Source organism: Poromitra crassiceps (genome assembly GCF_964638095.1).
Source record: "Poromitra crassiceps genome assembly, chromosome: 21".
In the NCBI taxonomy this organism is placed as follows: Eukaryota; Metazoa; Chordata; class Actinopteri; order Beryciformes; family Melamphaidae; genus Poromitra; species Poromitra crassiceps.
This window is the reverse complement of record NC_139638.1, coordinates 13,860,469-13,887,968: the sequence shown is the minus strand read 5'-3', so window position 1 is coordinate 13,887,968 and position 27,500 is coordinate 13,860,469. Positions and strand designations below refer to the sequence as shown.

At 45.5% G+C, this 27,500-nt stretch overlaps 3 protein-coding genes across 3 annotated transcripts in view; 2 read left to right on the top strand and 1 right to left on the bottom strand.

Moving 5' to 3' along the window:
* col27a1a (collagen, type XXVII, alpha 1a) overlaps nucleotides 1-8,960 on the top strand; it is a gene marked incomplete at its 5' end in the record, with an annotated part of 167,936 nt that extends 158,976 nt beyond the window's left edge. Inside the window, 11 exons of the mRNA XM_083657807.1 lie at nucleotides 762-824; nucleotides 1,684-1,737; nucleotides 1,830-1,865; nucleotides 1,984-2,001; nucleotides 2,123-2,158; nucleotides 2,267-2,293; nucleotides 4,985-5,038; nucleotides 5,143-5,311; nucleotides 8,091-8,200; nucleotides 8,336-8,554; nucleotides 8,682-8,960. Of these exons, the coding sequence (XP_083513933.1) occupies nucleotides 762-824; nucleotides 1,684-1,737; nucleotides 1,830-1,865; nucleotides 1,984-2,001; nucleotides 2,123-2,158; nucleotides 2,267-2,293; nucleotides 4,985-5,038; nucleotides 5,143-5,311; nucleotides 8,091-8,200; nucleotides 8,336-8,554; nucleotides 8,682-8,828 (933 nt within the window). The 3' untranslated portion in view covers nucleotides 8,829-8,960. The remainder of the gene's footprint in view (nucleotides 1-761; nucleotides 825-1,683; nucleotides 1,738-1,829; nucleotides 1,866-1,983; nucleotides 2,002-2,122; nucleotides 2,159-2,266; nucleotides 2,294-4,984; nucleotides 5,039-5,142; nucleotides 5,312-8,090; nucleotides 8,201-8,335; nucleotides 8,555-8,681) is intronic.
* Nucleotides 8,961-11,582: 2,622 nt separating this feature from the next.
* wdr73 (WD repeat domain 73) lies at nucleotides 11,583-16,158 on the bottom strand. The gene is made up of 8 exons (XM_083657446.1): nucleotides 16,064-16,158; nucleotides 15,410-15,477; nucleotides 15,053-15,138; nucleotides 14,873-14,961; nucleotides 14,282-14,349; nucleotides 13,511-13,672; nucleotides 12,530-12,913; nucleotides 11,583-12,230 (listed from the first exon to the last, which is right to left on the bottom strand). The coding sequence occupies exons 1-8, from the start codon at nucleotides 16,120-16,122 to the stop codon at nucleotides 11,980-11,982; spliced, it is 1,167 nt and encodes a 388-aa protein (XP_083513572.1). The 5' UTR covers nucleotides 16,123-16,158; the 3' UTR covers nucleotides 11,583-11,979.
* Nucleotides 16,159-18,798: 2,640 nt separating this feature from the next.
* cdk5rap2 (CDK5 regulatory subunit associated protein 2) overlaps nucleotides 18,799-27,500 on the top strand; it is a 55,159-nt gene continuing 46,457 nt past the window's right edge. Inside the window, exon 1 of the mRNA XM_083657570.1 lies at nucleotides 18,799-18,932. Coding sequence (XP_083513696.1) covers nucleotides 18,880-18,932 — 53 coding nt within the window. The 5' untranslated portion in view covers nucleotides 18,799-18,879. The remainder of the gene's footprint in view (nucleotides 18,933-27,500) is intronic.

Genomic DNA, 27,500 nt, shown 5'->3' with positions numbered 1-27,500 from the left:
CGTCCATCCGTCCCGTCCGTCTGTCCCATGCTCATTAACGTGATATCTGAGGAATGTCTTGAGGGAATTTCTTCAAATTTGGCCCAAACATCCACTTGGACTCAAGGATGAACTGATTAGATTTTGGTGCTCAAAGATCAAGGTCACTGTGACCTCATGATTGTCCGTTCAATGCTCGTTAACACGGTATCTCAGGACCACCTTGAGGGAATTTCTTCAAAGTTGGCTCAAACATCCACTTGGACTCAAGGATGATCTGATTATATTTTGGTGCTCAAAGATCAAATTTCAAGGTCACTGTGACCTCACATCCATCCCATTCTCATGAATGCGATATATCATGAACGCCTGGAGGGAATTTCATTACATCTGGCACAAATGTCCACTTGGACTCGAGGATTGATGGGACTGAAGGAGACTCAAGGACTGATTACAATTTGGTGGTCCAAGGTCAAGGTCACTGTGACCTCACAAAAGACGTTTTTGGCCATAGCTCAAGAATTGGCAAAATTCTTCTTCTTCTTCTTCTTGGATAAAATTATGAAGTGACAACATTTTATATCCAAAAGTATTAGATTAACCACACAGAAACCAAAGCCAGCCATCAGGACAGTTAGAGACAATGTGGAAACAGTTATGTTAGTGGAGTCAAATGTTCCGTAATGAGACAAAGAGATGCTTTGAGATGAGACGGTGGGATGAGAGATAATGTGTGGAGTGTAAGATGAGTGGATATGAATATTTATCACTATTGTTTTCAGGGGCCCACAGGAGACTTCGGGCCAAAGGGCATACTGGGGCCAAAGGGGCCACAGGGTACAATGGCAAGTACATGAATGATCTAGACTAGACCAATGAAATGTAGGGGGCTAGGGGACGCCCGCGGACCACTGGTAGTCCGCGGGTGCCCCCTAGTGGTCCGCAAGTAGATTTATATTTTTTTCCTTTTTTTTTACCTCCCACTTTCCAATCAGAGAAATGTTTACATTTTCTGGGAAACTCAAGGTCAGATCACGATGCCTCTAAAGGACTATATGTATTTTTCCCCCCGAATCCAACGCCATCACCCTTGACTCTCTACGACTTATGGTTGCGGAGATACGTCCACTCTGCCTGCAGGGCTACAGGAGAGAGACAGAGTACAGCGGGTGGTTGGGAGTTCCAAGTTACTCACCAAACACTCTATTTCAGTGATTGCTGTCAGAATATAGTATAGAGCCATTTAACACTTATTTGAACACAAAAAACATCACTGAATGCAACTTCAAGATGGCAAAAGATAGCCTATTTGACTTTGGCAACATTGTGCATTTATTGAACTTGAAAAAACTTTCTTTGAACTTTGAATATATTTGAACTGAACAGGAGAAATAAATGTAAAAAAAAAAAAAGCTAAATGGACTAACTAAAATAAATTACATATATATATATTTTATATCGGTTATCTTGTTTTCATAATTGTGGGAAGCCAAAAAATAGATTAATTGTACTGCTATTTGTCATTTAATTAGCATGTAATTTGTAATTTACAGTTGAAGTAGTAGGCCTATTGTTTTTGGGGATGTTTTGGGAGTTAGGTGGTCCCCGAGTTTTTTTCATTGGTTTAAGTGGTCCTTGGTCTGAAAAAGTTAGAGAAACACTGCTCTATTCCATGCTTATTCCCTCGTTGCTTCTCTTCTTCAGGGCAGAGGAGGAGGAGTCGGTCCCATGGGGATTATCGGTCCCAACGGAAGCGCAGTACGTATTCAACACATTGAGATGATCGTTTACATTTCTCATCGTCTGCTTTCCTTCTTCAATGAGTTAACACAGCACACATCTCTTTGCAGGGTCCTAGAGGAGAGCAAGGCAACCGCGGAGAGACTGTGAGTCTCTACACTTTTTTACACTTTGTTCACATCGTTGACTCTGAAACATGTCAAACGTAGGGTTAATGGCTCTATCCAGGCTGAAAATATTTCTCCTTTCTTTTTCTTTAAACAGGGGATGCAAGGACCAATGGTATGTTTGCAATATTCTCCTTTTTATTGCTGCAACAAGTACTGTAATTAGAATTTTACTATAAAAACTTGATTGATAACACATAGCTCAATCTAACAGTTATGCTTTTATTCTTTATCAGGGGTCTCCTGGACCTCGTGGGCCCCCTGGACCACCTGTAAGTTTCCTGTTTTTATAGACTTAGCCAAATGTGAAACAAACATGTCATATTTAACAGTTGCGTCATTCCACCACTGAATTAGATTTTCCCCTCTTCTCTTTATAGGGTCCTCCAGCTGTCCCTGCCTCATTTGTAAGACATTTTATGTTTTCTGTTTTTATTGCATCTATTTTCTTCAAAGGCATGATGTCGTTTGCAAACATAGACTGTCTAAAAAATATGGACGGAGTCACTGTGACGTCACCCACTGGTTTGTGGACTCGTCTAGTTTGGCTGCGCAGCCTGATGATGCCAGATCAGGGCTTCCCCACAGAGCCACAGCTCCGCCTGCTATTGGTCCATGATCGACAAGCTGGACACTGGATCACTGGACAAACACGTCTTTTCTGTCTCTATTTTATTCTAAATGGTTGAGTTATATAAAATATATAGTCTTTTCTGTCTCTATTTTATTCTTAATGGTTGAGTTATATAAAAATTCACCTCCGTACAGCTGTCATGAAAGGTGACATTAGCTATATAAACCAAAACAGTTTTTTCCCCCTTCTGATTTACTCCCCATTTTCTCACCAATTGTTCTTGGCCAATTTCCCCCCCTGCTGCCCCGGTCGCTGCTCCACCCTCTACCGATCTGGGAGAGCCGTAGACTAGCACCATGCTTCCTCCAATACATACGCAGTTGCCAGCCGCTTCTTTTCACCTGATAGCGGGGAGCTTCACAGGCAGGATGTAGCACGTGGGAGGATCACGCTATTCCCACCGGTTCCCTTCCACCTCGACCAGGCGTCCCGGCCGACCAGAGGAGGCGCTAGTGCAGCGACCAAGATACCCCTAATCCGGCTTCCCACCCGCACACACAGCCAATCGTGCCTGTATGGACGCCCAACCAAGCCGGAGGTAACACGGGGGGCGCGAACCTGCGACCCTCGTCTTAGTAGGCAGGGAATCTACCGCTACACTATCCGGATGCCCCAGACCAAAACTGTTCTTTGAACAAGGATGTAAACATGTTGAATCCATTTTAATATGCGGGTGAACGGGAACGACAGCCTCAAGTGGCCATTCAAGGGATGCAGCTTTTATCACTTCCGTATAGGCTTCAGCTGTCCAAGCCCGAGCTTGCTGCCTGTTTGCAAAGTTTGATGGTAGTTTTACTTCATTTCAAACTCAAATTCTCACACATGCGACTCAGCTGCTCGGCAGTGTTACTGCTCAAATACTGTGTTTAGCAGTGTTACTGTGTTAGCAGTGTTACTGCTAAAATACTATAACATTTTGTAAAGCACCCAAGTCGCATCTTGGCAGGTGATTGGTGCTCAGCCCGTGACGCGCCCAGTATATAAAGCTGACCTCCACCATCTCCATTCTATAAAGCTGAGCCACCACACCTCCACCATCTCCATTCTCGCTGTATTCAGCCCGTTGTTTGAATCGAGCATGAACCACCGTCTGACCCCTTAAAGTGTTTTGCTAGCTATTTGCTAACGACTTCATAATCTTCTTCAACTTGCTGAACTTCATTTAAACTGATGAAAAATCTCCGGCTGCCTCTCGTCCCCCTCTACAACTGAGTCGGGCAGACTTGCTAGTCACCTAGCCATCCTCCTGTGTTTAGACCTCATGGCTGCTAGCCTCATAGCTTCACTATACCTGGGTCGAGCGGGCCTGCTAGCAAGCCACGCCTTCAATTACAGACCTTGTGGCAATTAGCCTTAAACAGAGACATAAGAAAATGTCGGACCACAAGAATAAATGTGCCCACTGCTCTGGCCAACAATGACAGCCATGAGATATGCGCTTGTTTGTCTGGGTGACGAGCACACAGAGTTGGTGCTAGTCGACCCCGCCTATTGTTTCCAGTGCGCAACCCTCCCACCTGCTACCCTCCACTATCATGCCTCTATCTTGGCTCATGCTAGCGCCACCTGCAGGCTGCAGCACTGCTCAACCCGAGCCTGCTTGCTGCTGGCCGGACTCAAACGCCCCAACCCTCCCTCCCTCGGGGACGGCTGAGCAGTCGTCTCAACATGAAGAACTTGTTGCCTTCCATGTCCAGCAGAGGGGGCCGCCCAGGAGAGCACACACGCATATGTGCCAGACGAGGAGGATCAATACAATGGAATGGAAGTTGGCGCCAGTGACATGGGCAAGGAGGAAAGTGGAGAAGGCATCTCCTCTGGGACCATTTGCATGGAAGTAAGGAGTTTATGGAGGTGTTGGCCAGGGCAGTCGCCAAGTTGAACATCCCTTGGCCCGAGCCCCCTCCCAACTCCCAGTCCTTGTTTAGCTGCACATATTTCCAGGGACATATATTTTCCTTCCGGAAAGACGGATGCCATGCATCAGGTGCGGCTCACCTGAGACACTCCTCACCAGTCAAGGTGGGCTGGTCCTCTGTCGTGTGCGAACCAGAGCTGGGCTATCTGGCTATCTCACGTCATGGGCTGAGCACCAATCACCTGCCAGGATGGCCAAGATGTGACTTGGGTGGAGCAGCTGTGGTGAGAACTCTTGTTCTTACTCGTAAAACCTGGGTTGTAGCACAACCCTAACATTTGCAGTATTCAGCCTTGCTGTCCATTGCTTTCGCATGGTAACAGGTTGAATATGCTTTTAGAATGGAGATGTGACTCCAAGATGTGACTTGGGTGGTTTAAAACGTTTTAAGTATTCAGACAACACTGCCAAGCAGCTGAGTAGCATATGTGAGACCTTACTCGTAAAACCTGGGTTGTAACACAACCCTAACGTTACTAAACAAGATATTACAGTATAACAGCTGAATATCTCAATATCTGCATTTGTTTTGTTATTTTGGTGCAGAGAGAGGATGGTCTTCATTTGTTTATGGATTCACACACCCCACTCAGGACTGAGGTCAGTGGAGTCTGATTTTAACATTTCTCTATTCTTCAGGTTTCTAATCAATTGATGAATGTCTGTCTAACTAGTGTCTGCAAACTGTACAAACTCATCTCCAGAATAGGCCAGTGATGGACCTGCCAATGCTGGACCAGGGCGCAGAGATCTTTAAGACCCTCCACTACCTCAGTAACCTGATCCAGAGCCTGAAGAACCCGCTGGGCACTCGGGACAACCCTGCCCGCATCTGCAGGGACCTGCACAGCTGTGAACAGAAGATGAACGATGGTGTGTGTGTGTGTGTGTGTGTGAAAGGGAGAGGGAGAGAGAGAGAGCTTTTATGTTTATATAGACGGTTTTCACCAGCTGCAACCCCACAGCACTTCCTTTTTCTCAGCTTCTTCTTCTGTGTTTTATGGCGGTTGGCATCCTTAAATGTTGCATTACCACCACCTGAATTGTATCAGCTTCACAGTGCTAACTATTGACAGTGTCCACTTTCTCAGCTATTCAGGGGAAAACACTGACATAGCCTACTTCTATTTCTATTTTTTTATTTTTGCTATGTAAACGCTTAAATGTAAAGATAGGCCTATGTGTGCAATAACGTACTGATAGTCAGCTTACTCTGTAACATGTAGTTTTTATTAGCCTCTCAGGCTAGCTCCGGGACGAGATCTTTTTTTCCCATGATGGCGAAGGCATGACCCGCCCCTCTCTGCTTCTAATTGGCTGACTGCACTCGGCTGCTAAGTCATCTCAAACGAGCCTAATTATAGCCTATACTTTCATTCAATGTCACGATGCTGCGCAGGGAAGTAGGCTACTTCATAGCTTAACTACGAAAATAGTATCCACTGTTTATCTCCCTTTCTGCTGCAGCATGTTGAAGAAATAAATGTTCAGTTTGAACACCCATTCTGGTCATTATAGAGCAAGATGATCGCTTCCACTACCAGGGCCGCCCAGAGAGATGGCAGTGCCCCTGGAAGGGTCCAGCGACTATGCCCCCCCCCCCCCCCACACACGCACTTTAGTACTCATATCAACCCTGCAGCTTTCAGAGCTGACTGAAAAAAGTTTGTTAACAGATTATTATTTGGGTCTAAAGCCCTTGGCTGCTCCCGCTTTTTTTTGCCTTGCGATTTTGGCATCCTGACTTTTGTTTTGCTCCTGGCATTTTGCCATCGCCGGTCTTGTTTTGTATCACCTGTCTGTGTTGTGTGTTACACCATAAATGGTCCCTCTAGCTGCTGCTGCCCCAAGCAAAATGGCCCACCCCAAGCCTGCCTTGTTGTTATTCTTCTTCTTTTCGCTTTCTGGCAGACTAGATGCCTTTCGGCACATTGCTGCTTCTCACTGCACTGGTCGGATGGGGGATTACATCAGAATGGCACTATTTTCCACAGGAGCACTCCTGCCCATGCATGCCTTGTTACTGCTGCTGTGTTTTGTGTATTTGTTCGACTCCTTGCAATTTTTTTTTTTTTTTTTTTTGCATGGCTCCAGCGCCCCCCCTAGTGGCGACGCCCCTTGAAGCTTACCCCTTTACCCCCCCTTATGGGCAGACCTGTCCACTACGCAACACTGTATTTACGTAGGCTATGTTACATATTTGCGGGAATGAGAGGGATCTCACACTTGTACTGATGTCCAGCATGACTGGTGACGAGGGAAACATGAGTTTGTTTACTGCGTCGCGCCATGCACCGGGTCCGCCTGGTGCGCGGGGTTCTGGAGGGGGGTCTCAGCTGGGGATGTGGGACCCGGGCAGGGTGAGGGGCAGGGCGGGTGGTGGCAGCCTGGTGGTGGAAGTGTCTGCCCAGCAGAGGGGCACTTAGCCTGGGTGGTGGCAGCCTGGAGGTTGGGGTGGCTGGCCTGGGTGCCCCTCCCCCTCCTCTCCTCTGCCCCCCTCCCCCTTCCTCTTCTCCTCTCCTCTCCCCCTTCCTCTTCTCCTCTCCCCTCTCTCCTCTCCCCCCTCTTCTCCTCCCCTCTTCTCTCCCCCTCTCCTCTCCCCTCTCCCCCTCTTCTCTTCTCCTCTCCTCTCCCCCTCTCTCCTGTCTGGTTCCCCCCACCCTCCTCTCCCCCCTCTCTCCTCTCCCCCCTCTTCTCCTCTTCTCTCCCTCTCCCCCTCTCCTCTCCGGTTCCCCCCACCCTCCTCTCCCCCTCTTCCCTCCTCTTCTCCTCTCCCCCCGGTCAGCGGTCGCCTTTTATACACCCCAAACAGCGCAGGACAACGTGATTGGCTGGCTCAGATTTGAACAGATCTCAGCCAATCGCGTTATCCTGTGATGACGTAATGTCCTGTGCCCCATGACCGGATGGACCATATATGGACTTCCTCCCCCCGATTGGCTGCGCTATCATAGCTGCTGACTGTTACTGCACTATCCGACGTTACTCTGCAGAAACTACAGTAACAAAATCACGAATTGCTGTTTTTGGAGCTCTGCATGTCTGTGTTTGTCTAGTTAACGTGTTAACGTTAGCTAACGGCTAACATTCGCTAGTTAGCCAACCAACCAGCAGCTAACATTAGCTAGCTAGCTAGCTTACTGGAAGCGATATTTTTTTCGGATGATGGCGAAGGCATAACCCGCCCCTGGCCCTCTCTGCCTCTGATTAGTGGCAGCGTTATAAACCATAGATATGACTATATTAAAAACATAAACACACTGGCGTCTTTCATGCAGGCTAGCAAGCGTAACTGCTGTATGCCTTCGCCATCATCCGAAAAACAATATCGCCTCCGGGACAACAACGCTTCCTACCCAGCGTGTGCACGTCTTTCCGACAGGGGTGGTTGTTATGGCAACTATCAACAACAACAACTGCTACTACTAACTACTACAATACATAAAGACCGAAATAGGCTACCTTGTTAATGTGTCTGTCGGAGACACGGCCTAACGTTAACATTTAATATGAGCCGAATATCAGCCTGCACTCAGCTATGTATACAGGAAGTAAACCGGATATTCAGGTGGGTTGTGACGGTTGTTATTGTTGTCAAGTTAAAACTGTCTATAGACTGATGACAACGTTGATTTACTCATCTCTTTCTCAGGCACTTATTGGATTGACCCCAACCTGGGCTGCTCTTCAGATACAATAGAAGTCTCCTGCAACTTTACTGGAGGTGGACAGACTTGCCTGAAACCAATCACAGTATCCAAGGTATCTCAGCCACAATAACAACTCCAGTGAGATCAGTGCCCACATCATTGTAAAACTCTGAGAATAGTAAATTAATACACTTTTGAGCACAGAACAGTCTTGTTAACCAGCGCCATCTTCTGGCTATTTGAGCAGCCAGAAATCAGCGTTGGCCGTGTCCAGATGAACTTCCTGCACCTACTAAGCTCAGAAGCAGTGCAGCACATCACCATCCACTGCCTGAACGTCCCAGTGTGGAGCTCAGCTGAAGACCAGCCGCCCAACCAGGGGGCTGTGAGCTTCAAGGCGTGGAGTGGGGAGATGATCGAGGTGGGAGGAGAACTTGAGCCACAAGTCTTGGAGGACTCCTGCTGGGTAGGAGCAACATGTTTACATCAACACTTTATCCAATTTTGTTGAGTGGCATCGTATCTTGGGGGTTGACCTATTTATGGCTATCGTGTCTTGGACTATTGAAACTTCTTGTGTGCTTGCGTTTCAGATGAAAGATGGCCGATGGCACCAGACCCATTTTGTGTTCCACTCCCTGGACCCCACCCTGCTCCCTGTGGTCGACATCTACAACCTCCCGAAGACTGCTCCTGGCTCACATTACCACCTGGAGGTTGGCCCAGTATGCTTGCTGTGAGGGCTGCTGTGTGAGTCGAATGAGTGTGAAGGGACCACTCCCGGATGACACCTCCATACAGGTGTGGAGAACGGAGCAGTCCCCTCCTACCCACCCCTCAAGCACTGTCCGAGAGGGAAGAAGCCTCCCCGAAACACCCCTGCCTCACTCTGCCAACCTCCCATTGGACTGCAGACACAGAGGGAGGAGGCACGGGGGGCCGGGGGGCCGAGGAGGAGCGGGGGAGTTCTTGCACTAATAGCTTCTCAACATGGCAATAGCTTCTTCAAGAAGGATTTCCCCCCACACCACGCCATGTACGCAAAGGCCCCATGCCACACAAATCTCTCTAGAACAATGCTAAGTGAAGAGAGACCAAGGCCAAGTCAATATTGCCAATTAACCAATCAGCGGACATTCTAGTAACTTATTGTTTGTACTGTATACTGTCTGTATACTGTGTGTACTTTATATACCAGGAAAACCATTCTGTCAGAAGAGAAGAGAGTCATTGGGATCAATTAAATGTACATATATATGCTTATTCCTTAACTTTTATACATGTATATCTTATGTAAAGAAATCATCTTCAAGTGCAATAGAAAATGAGAAGATACTTTTATATTCTAAACTTATTTTGAAGGCTTTTTCAGGGGTGCCGTTTTATTCGCCTTTGGTGCTCATCTCCTCTCAGTCTTGCCCATGTGAATTTGTCCAGAGGCAGAAGTCACGTCTCTACTTACTAAACTCCTCCCTAATGTGGGGGAAACCAAACCAGTGGCATGCAGTCAACTCCTAAAGCATCAACCACAAACCTAATGACACTTGTTACTATACTTCATCCTCTCACAAAAATATGTCGCTCCCTGTCTCTAAAATGACTGGATGCCACTGGTGATCAGGGAGTATATCTGTGGTTCTGGAGATGAGAGATCTGGGCAAACTATCTGTGCCTTTCAATTATAATGAAGCTCCACTTCTCATCAGTGTTTGATTGATTTCCCTGCAACTGTGGAGCGTGAAATCAGGCCTAGATATGGAGGGTAAGTGAGCTCCCTTCTTCCCCTCCCTTGTAAACCTTTGTGTTTACCCAGCTTCAGGTGCAGGCATTCCCAAGAGGACAACTGAGCCACAGGAGAGAGAGGGTCCAGGAGTCAACCTTTTCATCCCTCTCTCTCATGCATGGTGCTAAGAAAAGAATCTGAGGTGCTAACCTAATGCTGTAATGACACCACTCTGCCAACACTTCGATGCTTATAGTGCATGCTTGCTCAGATGCTTACAAAATCTGTATAGGCATCATATATTATATATACCGTAATTTCCGCACTATAAGCCGCACCGGAGTATAAGCCGCAGCAGCAAAATTGCCTGTTTGTTACATATATAAGCCGCACCGGACTATAAGCCGCAGGTGTTTTAATGTTTTTTTTTTTTTTTTTTTTTTAATTGTGTTTTAATGTTTAATTACCATATGTAAGGGTTCATGCACAGAGGGGATTGTCGGGAAAGAGATGGCTGTTTGAGGAAGCTCCCATTTATTAACATTTCAACAAAACAGCATAACACAACACCACCTGTGTTTTTTTTTACAGTGCACACAGTGTCCGCGGTGTGGTGAAAAGAGGGCAAGAGAGGAAATTAAAACAGAAGTGGATTTATAGTTAGAAAGAGTGCTAAAGAAGAGAGAATTCCGTTTTTTTTTTTTTTTCTTTTTCAGAAAAAATCCATAGATAAGCCGCACCGTTATATAAGCCGCAGGGCCAAAAAACGGGGAAAAAGCCGCGGCTTATAGTCCGAAATTTACGGTATATATATATAATATTGCCATATATATCATATATTGCCATAGCTTCCATAATGCACTATTATGGTAATATCCCATCCAGAAATACCTTACATAGTTCCTGAATAGTCAGACAGCTGCTCTTTATTCAAACCTATTTTGTTCTCTACTGCAATTTACAGAGATGCTTATTCTAAGGGAATATATTTTAGAGATGACTATTAAAAAGAAAAAACATTTCTCTTTTTGTATCCATTATAAATCACAGGGTTTGAAGTATTTAAAAAAAAGTGTTCTTTTCAGTGTACAAAGCGCCCCACAGCTGTATGTAATATCATTAAAAACACAACTAGTGGAAATAGTTTAAATTGAAAAAGATACTTTTCTTTGTTGTAGTTGAACACAAATGTGTATAATTGTGCAAGCCTTGCGGTGTATACAGTGGATCCCCTCTTGATAATTTAATGTTATTTAATGTTGTAAACGTGGTTGCCGACATCATCTTTATATATCAGTTTGCCCAACTGGTCTTGGAAATTATAGATCTTTTTTTTATTTCATGTGTAAATTTGGGGCTCCAGAGAACAAATTTATTGCAATGTTTGTGTTTTATTTTTTTATTTTCTGTAATTTTTCTTTCTTTTTGTTTGTTCTCTATGATAATCAACCATGTACTGTACCAGGACTCTGTGCTATTATAAGTTGTGTTTTAAAGGAATTATGACATTATGTGAAAATTATCTTTTCTTTTTGTAAATCCGTTGTAGACATTAAAATGAGCTAAGAATACCTCACATTTTTACATTATGACTTGGGGCAAAGATTTTCTATTGTCTTTATAATTAAAATCTGTTTGAAAAATATCTGCCAAATAAGTCATGAAACTCTGAACAGCATACATCCTTCATCTGTCTACCATTTCTTCAATGTTCAATGTCCATTTGTTCAATAAATACTTTAAATTTGTGTGTAGACTATTGCTTTTGAACCATTTATTCAGGCTTGAAGACCCAATAACAAGCACATTTTGCCCTCGAGGCCATCTGACAAAGTGCATCCTACTGTATGTAGAACTGTAAGTCTAAAAGCATACATGTAATGTATCATTTAGCTGTCTAGTGTGTTCAAAAATCTGACTTCATTTACGAAAGTTACTTTATGTGTATATGTAAAAACTGTTGCCAGTAAGTAAAAAAAAAAAGCAAGAAAGCAAAATCACTGCTCTGGCGAAGCAGGCGGAGCCCCGTTGACCGTGGGCAAACACTTGCTCATCTCATTCATCATGACCCGACACGAGGCTCCACATCACAGCCGTCCTGTGTTACAGTCTGATCCTGAGCTCAGTGGTGGACTGTCAGTGAGCTGTGTTACAGTCTGATCCTGATCTCAGTGGTGGACTGTCAGTGAGCAGGCTGTTGGGTGGACCCAGTCCCACACGTGGACGGAGCCGTCTGTGGCAGCAGACAGCAGCGTCCGGGGCCGCTCAGGATGCCAGACGTGGGAGGAGACGTGGACCGGCGGCCCGGTGGCGTGTTGTGAGGAAACAACGTGACCTTGATGCTCAAACAGCGGCTGGGCTTCCGTCAGCTCTGCCCTCCAAGCAGACGTGATGTAGATCTGCACCATTCCGCTGAAACCTGCCAGAGAAAGTTGGGAAATTGAAAACACTGATTTTTTTTCACTCGCAATGAAATGAAAAAATGCCTTGTTCAGCTTGTTAGCTAGTTCTCCATATTTTCAAATATACATAACCTATTTAAAGAGTAACTTCACCCCTAGGTCTGAGTCTAACTCCGCCAACTGCATAATTTGGGGGAGGGGGGTGCACAAAAATGTTGCATGTTCTGCCGTCTCCACCCAATCGTTCCTGTCTATCTCTCCACTTTGATCTGTCTAATAAAGGTGAAAATGCAAAAAGAAACAGAGTTTCATGGACCTGACACAGCGATGCAGTCGTCCAGCGCCGGTGCCCACGACACTGCAATGTCATCCTGACTGCAGTGATCTGTCTGGATGTCCAGCTGAGCCCGACACACGGTGCCGCCTGGCTTCCTCAGGTCCGAAACCAGCACCTCCCCAGAGGAGGAGAGCCGCGCCACCTTGCAGCCGGCCGGGTCTGGCCGGGACCGGTCCACAGAAGCATCCGCACACCAGAGCACACCGTCCCCACACCCTGCTACTGCAGGCGGAAGAGGGGAGGGCCGAGGAGCGGCGCACGTCCGACTGTCCACCGTGTAGATGTTCCCACTGCAGCAACAAGCCAGGAACACACTGTCACTCACAAAGTGTAAGGAGCTCAGCAGCTCTGCAGTGTCCGTTTCTGTTGGGACAAAGTAAACAGAGAGACACAGAACTGATACAGCTGCTTATTATGAAATAGCAAGAGGCAAAACAAAAAACCTGGGCAGGGGAAATGATTCATGCTCTCCCTGCACGGTGGCGCAGTGTAGTGCTGTCGCCTTACAGCAACAAGCTCCTGGGTTTGATTCCCACCTGGGTCGCTGTTGGCACTGGGGGTGTGTCCCCCCATGCCTTCGGTGCCTAGTGCCCAGGTGGGCTCTCTCGTGAAAAGAGCCTTTCTGTGGAGTTTGCATCCCCGTGCTCCCCTGGGGTCTCTAAGAACCTCACTAAAAACATGCAAGAAGATTGTCGGCTGACCAGCGAGGGTTGGGAGAAGAACAGTCCCCGGACGCTTCACTGCAGCTGCCCACCGCTCCTGGCCTGAACCATGGAGGACGAGCCAGGATGGGTCAAATGCGGAGGACAGATTTCACAGCACCACCATAGCATGTTTGTGTGTGTTGTTCCACCGAACATGTGTGTGCATGCTGTGTGGTGTTTGTGACGAATAAAGACGCGTTTGTCCGTCCGGTTTCATCTTTAAAGCAGGTGAGACTGTGCAGCTTGGACAGCTCACCTAGTTTATACACGCTCTGACCTGACGTCAGGTCAGTCAGCTGGACGTCGCTGGTCCGAGCTCCGTGCAGGACATGAGGATCTGAGGAGAGACCAGCTGCAACCCTGCTGCCTCGCTCCGACACACTCCGCCCCTCCACACCTCCTGTTCTTCTGATCACATCTGTCATTGGACAACAAACCACAGCACAGGACCAATCAGAATCAAACTACACTTCAGCTGCATGACATCAACAGTTGACCGAAAGTGAAAAGAAGTGGGCTTTTGACTAGCGACTGTAAATGAACCGGTTCACATGTGTAGGCTAGTTTAATGCATTTGTTATACAGGTATTGCTTTTATTTTGTTATTTCCCATGAACACAGAAGTGTGTTTATTTTGAAAAGACACTAGACATAGGCAACAGATAACTTGACTGAAGGTAAACGATGCAGTAACAGTAACTGCATTTATTTGTGTCCTGTTTTGGTGCTGGAGAGAGTGCAACTATTGGTTGTTGACAATTTTCACGTCATTGAACTAAACTATTTGGATGAACCAAGATTAAAGACTTACGATAATATTAAACAAACATGTTTGAATTTGTCGGAACATCAAGATGAGGAGAAGAAGAGTTGAGACCGCTTTATTCCACACGATCGAGATGACGGGAGCGAGCAACAAGTCCAGCAAAATTCTCATGATTTCATTTGGACATTGGAAATTTGCCTGCGACAGTGGAATTGCTTGAAAAGCCTTTTGGTGTAAGGTCGGCATTAAGTGTTAACTTACCGCTATCGTCTCCTCCCAGGTCCCACACCTGCAGTTTGGAGCTGAGGCCGTCATTGGTGACGACACACCTGACAAACAAGGAAACAAAATCATAATGTTGTTTGTTTTAAATGTGCAAATACTTTACAATAAAATCAGATTCAAATATTCATGAGGGAAACATTACACCTCGGACAAAAAGTTGGTTGAAATGGATTTATCACTTGTTTCAGCACTCAGCTCAAACTGAAGCTACCTTAATCTGATTGGTCTGAAATAAGAACTAAATGTGTTTTTTTTACATTTGTTTTTATTTAACAGATGCTCACTTAACAATACAATAGACACTTTTCACAGGGGCCATTTTGTGTCGAAAAGGCAGCGTAAACACAGGTGCAAGCAAAACACTAATGAGGGTTTCCAACTTCCATAATAGAACAGAGAAAAGGAGCAGTTTTTAGTATTTGTGACGCTGCACCCAGCAAATGTTTGGTATTTTTTACAGGGATTAATTTTCTGTTGATTGACAAATTGATTAATGAATTAACCGTTCCAGCAATAAACTAAAGTCAACAACAACTAAGCAACCAGTGTGCAGTTATCTTTTATTACCTTGTTCCTGGGATGTGTCTGAGGCAGTGAACCGGCCCATCTATGAAACCACCGTGAACGACTTTGAAATCCCGCTCTGCACAGAGACCCTGAATGCATCACACAAGAGAGGCTCTAAGTGATGTCATGTTTACAACTAGACAAACCAAATGGTTAGACTGCTGATTTGTTATGTATTACCTTATTTTCATCTGCAAACAGCTTCCGAGGCAAATTCAGCTCTAAAATTTCATTTTTAGTCGAAAAGCAGCCTGCGACACAGACGGCTGTAAAGACAACAGAGGCTGTCAAAGTTGCTGATACTTTCCAAAAGTCACAGCAAACACACATATAAACACATATAAACACATATAAACACCACACTGGATATAAATATACACACACACAAATATTTTCAGAAAAGAATGGCGACGGCTGGTGGCATCATGGTTAAGTGACTGGCGGCTGAGCAGAAAAACAGAAGCATTTACAGGTGTTCATTTCATACTCTGGTTATTATTCATTATACATTATTAATTTAGCATTCAAATCACCCACTTTTGCCTGATGTCCATTCTATAACCCTGGTGGGATGATCCAGTTGATAGACATGAAGATCCTTGTATCTGGAGGAATGGGACCAGTGTTAGACACTCCACAGCCTTCACTGTTCAATACAAGTTTCACAAGTTCAATACAAGTTACTTTTCCATTTTGTAGGACTTCCTTACATAAAACCTTTGCTAAGCTCATATTAATTTTAGGTGCTATAGCCTACATAATCACATACACACTACATTATACAAAGTAATGCCATAAATGACGAATATTATTCTCTTTCATTGGTGAAACTACTGTACTAATGACGAATATGATGATCTTTCATTGGTGAAATCATATCTGACTGAATTATGCAGTAGTGCACACTCCCCCTAAATCTACATGATCTATGATTAAATCAGTCCAATCCCCTGTCCTATGGACCTATAGTGAGTCTGTGGTACTCAACAGTGAGTTTACCAATATGTACCTTATTTTTTATTTCCTACTGTATGTAGATTTTTTAGCGCATTTTTTTTTTTCCTCCGTGCAAAAGAACGTGCATGCACCTATGTGTCTTGGCTTGCTTCACGTTCCCTCTGCCAACGGGATTATCTAAAAACTGTCTTATTTAAACACAGCATCTTAACAATCACACGTTAAATGACTCACATTTTCAGCGACTCGATAAACCAGTCATCTAAAATATCATCAAACTCTGTTTCATCCATCACCAACAACAGCTCTAAGTTTTGTTGTTTGTCGACTTCCTCAATTTCTTATTCTCCGGTTTTCTGGTGGTTCACGTGATGGATTAAGTCTATAGCGCCACCTATTGTTCAGGCTAGATACTGATTTTGGGTAACCCTTTATTTTACAGGTACCCTAGCTACATAATGAACTATTTGTAATTACACATGAACACCAAATGTAATTACACAGTAATTACCAATAGTTATGTGTAACTGTAGTTATTGTATTAGCTGGAGGATTTATTCAAAGTCAGCATAACATCAGTCTACAGTCTCACTTCAGTGGAAATTCAGAGTGAGTGCCTAGTCAGAGCGCTCTCAGCATTTAAACAAGAGTCTCCCCCACCTACGGAACCTGTAACTTTCCATTATTCAGTCCTCTGGAGAATTCAACCTTCATCCAGTTCACAGATGGCTGTTGAGAACAATGCTGTCAGTTGCTCTCCCACATAAACACAGACCCCTGGGAAAGGATGCTGAGAACAAATCCCTGATACATCAGTCTCATGTCAGAGCAGGTTTCAGTGGAAAAGGTACTTCACTTATAGCCTACTGAATAATATCATTTATTTTCCATCACACAGTCTTCCCAGGTGAGGTCAGAGGTTTACGTGTCAGAAATAGATTCAAAATATGTTTCTGAAGTCAAAACCAAATGAAAATGGGGGTTTGTGTCAATTAATTTAGATTGTGAATGCTACAAAAATGGTTGGGTGGGGATCTGAAAAATAAACAATGACCCCCCATGTAATTTGTCCTGGGAAGAATGACGTAGATATCTAATGTTCTTGTTGTCAAAGAAGAATTTACTTACGGATATCTGCAATACATCCAGTATCCAGTATCCATGCAATGTTATAAATACTATAAACACACTATTGCACTCCAGTACATTAGCAGTGTCATTGTGTACTGTGGGCATCTGACTGCAAGAAAAAACAAACCCAGAAGGAAGGATGCTATTGTGTGTTTTATTGGAAAGGGGATCACCTTTTAACAAATCTGACAGCTAAGACAAAAGTCGTTAACTATATATATATATATATATATATATATATATATATATATATATATATATATATATATATATATATAGGGTTAGGGTTAGGGTTAGGGTTAGGGTAACTAGGGTTAACCCTAACCCTAACCCTAACCCTAACCCTAACCCTATTTATTATATATATATATATATATATATATATATATATATATATATATATATATATATATATATATATATATATATATATATATATATATATATATATATATATATATATATATATATAATAAATTATATATAACTATAGGCTACATTAAAGGTTGGGAATGGAATGTTTAAAGGGAATGGAGGAATGGAAAGTGGAAATGCAGACTTGGCCCTAGACAAGACAAAGTACAGTATGATGAGGAATGTGGGAAATTTGCCACTGATCTAAAGTCAGCTCTTGCCCCCTCATAATTTGTATATGTCCCCATTCATTCTGTAATTTATACAATACAATACAATTATGTATTTAGCCTATAATATTTATAGAATAACCCTAGGAAAGCCATACACAGCTGAATGTCCTAGGTCTAGTTTGTGGTAAGTTTCGTGAGGCTGTGATTATCCTAGAGGTCACAATAGGTCAGTGAGGTCAAGTTAAACAAGGTCTCATTACAATGAAATGGCTTCCATGGGGACTAACATCCTGGTGGAAAGAGTAGCCTACTGGGGACTAACATCCTGGTGGAAAGAGTAGCCTACTGGCAAATCCTACTCAAGTACAACAATAAGTGGACAATAATAAGTGGGCATATAAACTGTGTGTGCTGTATTTTGCAGTCTATCTTCTTGCAGTTGAGCTTGTTGAAAGACTACACCACTTGATGTCAGTGTTGTTGTCTGTAGGCCTAGTAGTCAGGCTACATTGTAGTCTACTGTCTCTAGTTGTATTTGGAATGGGATAAACTACAAAATTAACTGCAACAACTCCTTCTACATAACTGCAACAACATTCATACTATAGGCCTATTCAGTATAGCATGTAGGCATATTCTAACAGGTGTCATCTGCTGTGTCCTGGGTCCTGTGTGGATGTTTTATGTTGGTGGGCGAGTAGTCTCGCTAGCCAGCCTCTCTTCCTTTCTGTCAGGAAGAGAGGCTGGCTAGCGAGACTAGTGGGCGAGTGACTGTGCAGCTAGCTAGGCTTTCTAATTGTCGCTAGAGGGCGCTATTGCTATTAGACTTGCACTTCTTCCTCAGAATAAATAATAAAGAGGGATGGAAAAGATGACAATCGGACTTCAAGGTACGCCCATTTCAAGATGCTCCAAGGTACGCCCACTTCAAGGCCAAACAACTTCTCAGTTTCGTGCTGCCTTCCCGTGCTCTTCGTAAACTCTTAATCCCAACAGTGAAAGACGTCAGTATGACTCATCACACTTTGTTTGTAAATAATATCAAGGTAGAGGAGCTAACAAACGTAGTTTTGTTAGATGTTATTATGTATATCGTCATACGTACCTATTTATCGGATCGATCAATTCGTAATGGCAAATATTTGCAAGAGCACTTGAAGGCAGCAGCAGTTTCTAACGTGCACTGCACACGCGCAGATCACACTGGTGACGTTGACCATACCATGATGGCGGTAGCCTGGATTATTTTGAATTGTATCCCGCTTTTTTGACATTTTTCTCGAAGCTAGCTGGTAAAACGGTATATTGCGTTGAAAAGGACACACAATAAGGATGGATTCCGTCGTGGGGGAGGACCAGACGCTCCCCGTTGACATCAACGGAAGGTAAACTCAGTCACCAACGTTAGCTCGCGAGCTAACGTTAGCTAACGTAATGTTAACCCCCCGGCCGTTACATTGGAACAGAACAACAAAGCTGCATTGTTGTTTTCAACACAACTTCAATTCGGTGTACCGCCAATTATGATGTATTATGTCAAATAACATTCCACTGAAAGTGACTTCTGTTTTATTGTCGTTGATGATGACTGCCTGTCATAGTTGACTACGATAGATAGATCAGGTTTAAATGTGTCAGCCCTGAGTGATGTTGTTTTCTTGTGTGGTGAAGATGCTCTGAACAGACTACCGCCCTTTATCAACCATATTTCACTTCATTGGCTGCTAAAGCAGCTGCAGAGTGTTGTTGTCATATTCGTCAGTCAAAGAAAGCGGAAATGATCAGAGGCGATCTTTCAGCGGGGTTCACACATAACTAGTATTGCACAATGCTGCACACTGACTGCAGCGTCTACGACTACTACGCTCTTACTAAATCAATGTGGAGCTAACATGCATTTTGGTTTTCTCCCTGTGTGCTCGCCGCAAGAAGAATGTGATTTTGGTAGGTGAATCGTACATTTTTAGCTCTAGATTACGTTAGCTGAATGTAGTCTATTATTTCATAGTGCTTCTGCTCAGCTGAGAGACATGATTGTAGCATCTCCGTGTGTGTGTGCGTGTGGGAGGCAGTTAAGTAAGTCTATTTGTACTTGATCCACACAAATGATGAATTAGTAAATGTGTTTACGTCCCCATATGAACGGGTCCATCAGGTGGTAAGCGTGCCACAGTAATCCAAGAGATGTAAGTGATATATGTGTGCGGTGTGAATTACTTATTCGGTAATTCTGAAACCTGATTCACGTTACTCTTGCATTTTCAAAATATGACTTTACACCATGTTAGTAGATTCAGTGAATATTCTTCAGTGCTGCCAGCTGAACGCAGCATGAAAAGAGGAAGTCAATGTTTACAATCTCTCAAAACCTGCGCGCTCAAGGAGTTTTGTTCTGACAACTTTGGGCTTTAACAGAACATTGTGTCGACAACAGTGAGTGACACAGACTTGATATTTGAGTATTTCATAACTTGTATAATATGATCATTACTGTAGATGTTCATGTTGAAGTTGTACATGTTATTGGTCAATCCATGTACTCTTCTAATCAGGAGTTGCACTGTGTGTGTGGAACTATGTGGTTCCTCTCTTCACACAGGAAGTGGTTGTTGCATTGGTTGTCAAAACACATTTGCATTGACCAGCATTTCTGGGGAAGAACCATGTTTGCTGTCAGTCCTTATGACCATGTGGTTTCTCCCATCCCTGTTTTCTTTTCTCTACTGCTCTGTACTATAACTGTATTGCTTCATGGGGGCGGCTTTAGCTCAGGAGGTAGAGCGGGTCGGCCAATGACGCAAGGGTTGGCGGTTCGATCCCCGCTCCCTCCCAGCTGCCGTCGTTGTGTCCTTGGGCAAGACACTTAACCCTCCTTGCTCCCGATGGTGTCTAGGCACCCTGCGTGGCAGCCTGCCGCCATCGGTGTATGAATGGGTGAATGTAGACTATCTACTGATTGTAAAGCGCTTTGGATAAAAGCGCTATATAAATGCAGGCCATTTACCATTTTACCATTCATTTATTTATGCTGTGTGTGCCAGACCATCCATGGGTCCTGAAGCACAATAAAGACGGAGAAGATGTCATTACGGTTATTGTTGTTGTATGAACTGGGTCTATTCTAAGCCAGTGGTTCTCAAAGTGGTGTCTGGGGACCCCCAGGGGTCTTTGAGGGGGTTCCTGGGTAAACCCAGCCTCCACGTGACCTCTATGTGCTATCAGTCACAAAGAAACGTACGCTACAGGCATAGCCTGTGACGTCACGTTGAAGGCTGGGTTTACCCAGGCTAGTTCCAGCCAGGGGGTCCCCAGCAAAAAGGGGAAAAATTTATTTTCACTATGCCTGCCGGTAATTCCATTAATAAATAACACAATAACAGAATGTATGACTATTCATAGGTTTCATACACATCCTGTAAAAATAAATAAATAACTACATCTAAAAGCAGAAATCTTATCAGATCTTAGTGTAGTGCACACAGAAGCAGCATCTCTTTTGTTAGTCCCAGTTACGAGATGCAGGCATTTTTTGTTAATCGGCCTGGCATTGGTCCATTAACAAAAAAATCTGTAAAATGCCATTAATCAGCTGACCAATGAATCGATCTAGCTCTAGTTTCCATACCTGGAAAAGTAATTGCAAAATGCTAAAGATTTTTCTTCAACCAGTCAAGAGTTTAATGCTGTGCTTTCCTATGAAAATATTAAACTGCAAAAAAAGAAAATGTTTAAAATGCATCTTTATTTGAATGGCACTTGGCTACCTCCTCTAATGAAAGTGCTTTGCAAAAGTACATAAAAAAACATCTTATGAAATTTGAACAACAAAAAGTTGGAATCGTGGATATGATGAATTGGCAGAAGTATAGACGGTTTTCACCAGCTGCAACCCCACAGCACTTCCTTTTTCTCAGCTTCTTCTTCTGTGTTTTATGGCGGTTGGCATCCTTAAATGTTGCATTACCACCACCTGAATTGTATCAGCTTCACAGTGCGAACTATTGACAGTGTCCACTTTCTCAGCTATTCAGGGGAAAACACTGACATACCGGTAGCCTACTTCTATTTCTATTTTTTATTTTTACTGTGTAAACGTTTAAATGTAAAGATAGGCCTATTCGTGCGTTCCTTTATCGCAAAAGAACTGGGAGGTGGAGGCTAAATGACGTCACATCCGTTTTGTTAGCGTTCCATTTGCAGAAAAGTTGAGCTGGGAAGTCCACTGTTCACTGGTCAGATCCACTCGCTAGCCAGGCTAGCCATTGTTAGCAATAACAGTTGATATAACATTTAGTGGCATTTTGCGCATACAAACACTGCAGCCTCATGTCCACACAGATAGAAGTAGGCCGTGCTGTGTGTACAGCTGATTTAACGAGACACAAACAAGACAGAAGTGCTAAATAGCATTTATATGATTATAACTACTGCTGTTGCGCGGAGCAGCCATCTTGGATTTTTTTAGGTCGGGGCTGCTGAGACTCCTACGAGTTTGGAATGGGAAATACCAGCTCTAGTGACGTCACGTCCCAGCTCATGAACTTTGAACCGGTAAGATTACCAGTTCCCAGTTATAAAGGAATGCACGATATGCGTGCAATAACATACTGATAGTCAGCTTACCCTGTAACATGTAGCCTTTATTAGCCTCTCAGGCTAGCTTCGGGACGCAATCTTTTTTTTCCCATGATGGTGAAGGCTAGGCGAAGGCATGACCCGCCCCTCTCTGCCTCTAATTGGCTGACTGCACTCGGCTGCTCTCACTTGCTTCCCAGGCGAGCCAGAAGTCATCTCAAACGAGCCATTATAGCCTATACTTTCATTCAATGTCACGATGCTGCGGGGGGAAGTAGGCTACTTCATAGCTTAACTATGAAAATAGTGTCGGCTATTTATGGCCCTTTCTGCTGCAGCATGTTGAAGAAATAAATGTTCAGTTTGAACAACACCCATTCTGGTCATTATAGAGCAAGATGATCGCTTCCACTACCAGGGCCGCCCAGAGAGATGGCAGTGCCCCTGGAAGGGTCCAGCCACTATGCCCCCCCCCTCCCCCGCACGCGCTTTACTCATATCAACGCTGCAGCTTTCGGAGCTGGCTGAAAAAACTTTGTTAACAGATTATTATTTGGGTCTAAAGCCTTTGCCTGCTCCCGCTTTTTGTTTTGCCTTGTGATTTTGGCATCCTGACTTTTGTTTTGCTCCTGGCATTTTGCCATCGCCGGTCTTGTTTTGTTTGCTATCACCTGTCTGTGTTGTGTGTTACACCATAAATGGTCCCTCTAGCTGCTGCTGCCCCAAGCAAAATGGTCTGCCCCAAGCCTGCCTTGTTCTTCTTCTTCTTTTGGCTTTCTGGCAGACTAGATGCCTTGCGGCACATTGCTGCTTCTCACTGCACTGGTCGGATGGGGGATTACATCAGAATGGCACTATTTTCCACAGGAGCACTCCTGCCCAAGCATGCCTTGTTACTGCTGCTGTGTTTTGTGTATTTGTTCGACTCCTTGCAAAAAAAATAATTTAGTTGCCGCATTTTCAGGATGGGAGATATATTTTAGTGTTAAAAAAATAAATAAAAAATTGCCTGGCTCCAGCGCCCCCCCTAGTGGCGACGCCCCTCGAAGCTTACCCCTTTACCCCCCCTTATGGGCGGACCTGTCCACTACACAACACTGTATTTACATAGGCTACATTACATATTTGCGGGAATGAGAGGGATCTCACACTTGTACTGATGTCCAGCATGACTGGTGACGAGGGAAACATGAGTTTGTTTACTGCGTCGCGCCATGCACCGGGTCCGCCTGGTGCGTGGGGTTCTGGAGGGGGTGTGGGACCCGGGCAGGGTGAGGGGCAGGGCGGGTGGTGGCAGCCTGGTGGTGGGAGTGGCTGCCCTGGGTGTCTGCCCAGCAGAGGGGCACTTGGCCTGGGTGACTGCCCAGCGGGGTGGTGCCGCTGGCCGCGCTCTCCTCCTCTCCTCTCCCCCTCTCCCCTCCTCTTCTCTCCTCTTCTCCCCTCTCCCCCTCTCTCCTCTTCTCTCCTCTCCCCCTCTCCCCTCCTCTTCTCTCCTCTTCTCCCCTCTCCCCCTCTCTCCTCTTCTCTCCTCCTCTCCTCTCCCCCTCTCCCCTCCTCTTCTCTCCTCTCCTCTCCCCCTCTCTCCTCCTCTCCTCCCCTCTCCTCTTCTCCTCTCCCCCTCTCCTCCCACCTCAGACTACAAATATCTGGGTACGGTAATTGACAGCAAGCTGAAGTTTGATCTGAATACCGACATGCTGTGTAAGAAAGGTCAGCAGCGCCTTTACTGCCTTAGGAAGCTGGCCAAATTTCAGGTTGATAAAACTCTGATGAAAATGTTCTATAGTGCTTTTGTGGAGTCTGTCATATCATTTTCCATAATCTGCTGGTATGGTAATCTTTGTACTAAAGACAAGAACTCCCTGGGGAGAATAGTGAAGGTGGCTTCAAAAATAGCCGGAACCCAATTCAGAAGCCTGGACCAGATCTGTAATAAACAGGTGCTGAAAAAAGCTGAGTCTATCCGATCAGATGATGCCCACCCTCTGAGGTTCCAATATGAGCTGCTTCCTTCCGGGCTCCGCCTTCGTGCCCCCATAGTTAAAAAGAACAGGTACAGAAATTCCTTTGTGCCTGTCTCTATCAGAGCGTTGAACGCTGCTGGGGTACAAATGTAATGTCTCCCCATCTGCCGTTGCTGTTATTTTGTTATTTATTTATTTGATCCTTTTATTCTTTTATCTTTATTTATTCTTAGGGGTACAGTACAGTATATCTGTATTATATACTTTGTCTGCCCTTTGGTCTGGACTGAGGTTTTTTCTCTTGTGCTTTAATACAATGATACATTGTAGCTCTTTCTTGTGATATAAATGTGCTGCTGTGAGCGAACTGCACTTTGCTACTATGCACTTTATATCTCTACTGTGCACTTTAGATCGTTGCTACTGTTGTCATTTGCACTTTAACTATTGTGTTGCACTTTAAACTGCTGCTCTTGACTGTTTTTACAGTGTTTTTTTGTCTTATTTGTTTTTATGTATGTACTTCGTACTACGCTTTCTGCAATCCAATTTGCCCTTTTGGGACACTTAATAAATCTTGAATCTTGAATCTTGAATCTTGAATCTCCCCTCCTCCCCTCTCCCCCGCTCTCCTCTTCTCCCCTCCTCTCCTCCTCTCCTCTCCCTCTCTCCCCTCCTCTTCTCCCCCTCTCCTCTCCTCTCTTCTTCTCCCCTCCTCTCCCTCTCCCCTCCTGTCCTCTCCTCCTCTCCACTTCTCCTCTCCTCTTCTCCCCCTCTCTCCTCTCCTCTCCCCCCCTCTTCTCCCCCTCTCCTCTTCTCCTCTCCTCTCCCCCCCTCTTCTCCCCCTCTCCCCTCTCCCCCTCTCCTCTCCCCTCCTCTTCTCTCCCCCTCTCCTCTGGTTCTCCCCTCCTCTCCCCTCCTCCCCTCCCCTCTGGTTCCCCCCACCCACCCCGGTCAGCGGTGGCCTTTTATACACAGTCCCAAACAGCGCAGGACAACGCGATTGGCTGACTCAGATTTGAATCTGAGCCAGCCAATCGCTGTGCCCCATGACCGGATGGACCATATATGGACTTCCTCCCCCCGAGTGGCTCGTGCTATCATAGCTGCTGACTGCTGGCCTCTCCCCTCTCTCCTCTTCTCTCCTCCTCTCCTCTCCCTCTCTCCCCTCCTCTTCTCCCCCTCTCCTCTCCCATCCTCCTCTCCCCTCCTCTCCTCTTCTCCCCTCCTCTCCCCCTCTCCTCTCCCATCCTCCTCCTCTCCTCTCCCCCTCTCCCCTCCTCTCCTCTCCCCTCCTCTCCTCTCCCCCTCTCCCCTCCTCTTCTCCCCCTCTCCCCTCTCCTCTTCTCCCCTCTCCTCTTCTCCTCTTCTCTCCCCCCTTCTCTCCTCCTCTCCCCCCTCTTCTCCCCCTCTCTCCTCCTCTCCTCTCCCCCTCTCCCCTCCTCTCCTCTCCTCTCCCCCTCTCCCCTCCTCCTCTCCCCCTCTCTCCTCTTCTCCCCCCCTCTCCCCCCTCTTCTCCCCCTCTCTCCTCCTCTCCTCTCCTCTCCTCTCCCCCTCTCCCCTCCTCTCCTCTCCACTCCTCCTCTCCTCTCCTCTCCCCCTCTCCACTCCTCCTCTCCCCCTCTCCCCTCCTCTTCTCCCCCTCTCTCCTCTCCCTCTCCTCTCCCCCTCTCCTCTTCTCCCCCTCTCCTCTTCTCTCCCCCTCTCCCCTCCCCCCTCTCCCTCCCCTCTCCCCCTCTCCCCTCCTCTTCTCCCCCTCTCCTCTGGTTCTCCCCTCCTCTCCCCCCCTCTTCTCCCCCTCTCTCCTCCTCTCCTCTCCTCTCCCCTCTGGTTCCCCCCCACCCACCCCGGTCAGCGGTGGCCTTTTATACATGGGGTCCCAAACAGCGCCGGACAACGCGATTGGCTGACTCAGATTTGAATCTGAGCCAGCCAATCGCTGTGCCCCATGACCGGATGGACCATATATGGACTTCCTCCCCCCGACTTCCTCCCCCCAGTGGCTCTGCTATCATAGCTGCTGACTGTTACTGCACTATCCGTCAGATCCCTTTGCAATACCAACCCTGTGCAAACCATAAAGGTACATGGACGTTACTCTGCAGAAACTACAGTAACAAAATCACAAATTGCTCTGTTTTTGGAGCTCTGCATGTCTGTGTTTGTCTAGTTAATGCGTTGTTAGCTAACGGCTAACATTCGCTAGTTAGCCAACCAACCAGCAGCTAACCGGAAGCGATATTTTTTTCGGATGATGGCGAAGGCATAACCCACCCCTGGCCCTCTCTGCCTCTGATTAGTGGCAGCGTTATAAACCATATATATGACTATATTAAAAACATAAACACACTGGCGTCTTTCATGCAGGCTAGCAAGCGTAACTGCTGTATGTCTGTCTGACCTTACCCCGCTAGCCGGGCGCTTCTCGCTCATACTGAGCACATTAGCGCCCGGCGAACGTCACGCATTTCCCATTTTACACTGTGCCATTTTCACGTCTAGGTCTAAAAGCCGGCTCCTACCTGAGTCTTCCTACCCAGCGTGTGCACGTCTTTCCGACAGGGGTGGTTGTTATGGCAACTATCAACAACAACAACAACAACTACTACTACTACTAACTACTACAAGACATAAAGACCGAAATAGGCTACCTTGTTAATGTGTCTGTCGGAGACACGGCCTAACGTTAACATTTAATATGAGCCGAATATCAGCCTGTGCTCAGCTATGTATACAGGAAGTAAACCGGATATTCAGGTGGGTTGTGACGGTTGTTATTGTTGTCAAGTTAAAACTGTCTATAGTGCAGAGGCAGCAGGGCAGCTTTGCTGTGCCAGGGGAGGTATGGGAGGAAGTCATGAGCATGGAGCCAAATACTTCTGTTCATTCAAGTCAACAAGGATTTGCTCAAGCTCATTGGTCAGGTTGATTTATAACAGCAGTGTAAACAAACAAACAAACAAACAAACAACCATCTAGTACGTTAGTCAGGAGGGACTAGGCCTTATGCTTAAAAACATAGTGATACTTATCCCACTTTTCGTTGTAGCGTTGACAGCCCACAGTGTCATTGTGGTCCAGATGTGTGTTGCTGATGTTTGCTCCATTGTGTCATGTTGCCAGCATTGTCTGATCTGATGTGTGTCTGATCAGCTGATCACAACAACCACAGTCGTCTACTTGTCTGCCAATGAAAGCCTTTTCCATCCACTGGCTGCTCTGCTCCTCCTCCTTCTGTCTGAACACCAGAGCTAGCCTGCCACTGGCACATGGTCACACGCACGCACACACACACAGTCACACACACACACACACATGCACAGTCACACACAGCTGACACACACACACGCACAGTCACACACAGCTGACACACGCACGCACACACACACACACACACACACACACACACACACA

Bases quoted from the DNA above. Each gene is read 5' to 3' on its own strand.
- wdr73 (XM_083657446.1), bottom strand. From the start codon at position 16,122: ATGGATGAAACAGAGTTTGATGATATTTTAGATGACTGGTTTATCGAG. The intron at 14,962-15,052 runs GTAATACATAAC...TGATGCATTCAG, and splicing joins TGTTTGCAGATGAAAATAAG to GGTCTCTGTGCAGAGCGGGA. The intron at 14,350-14,872 runs GTAATAAAAGAT...CTTGTTTGTCAG, and splicing joins AGACACATCCCAGGAACAAG to GTGTGTCGTCACCAATGACG.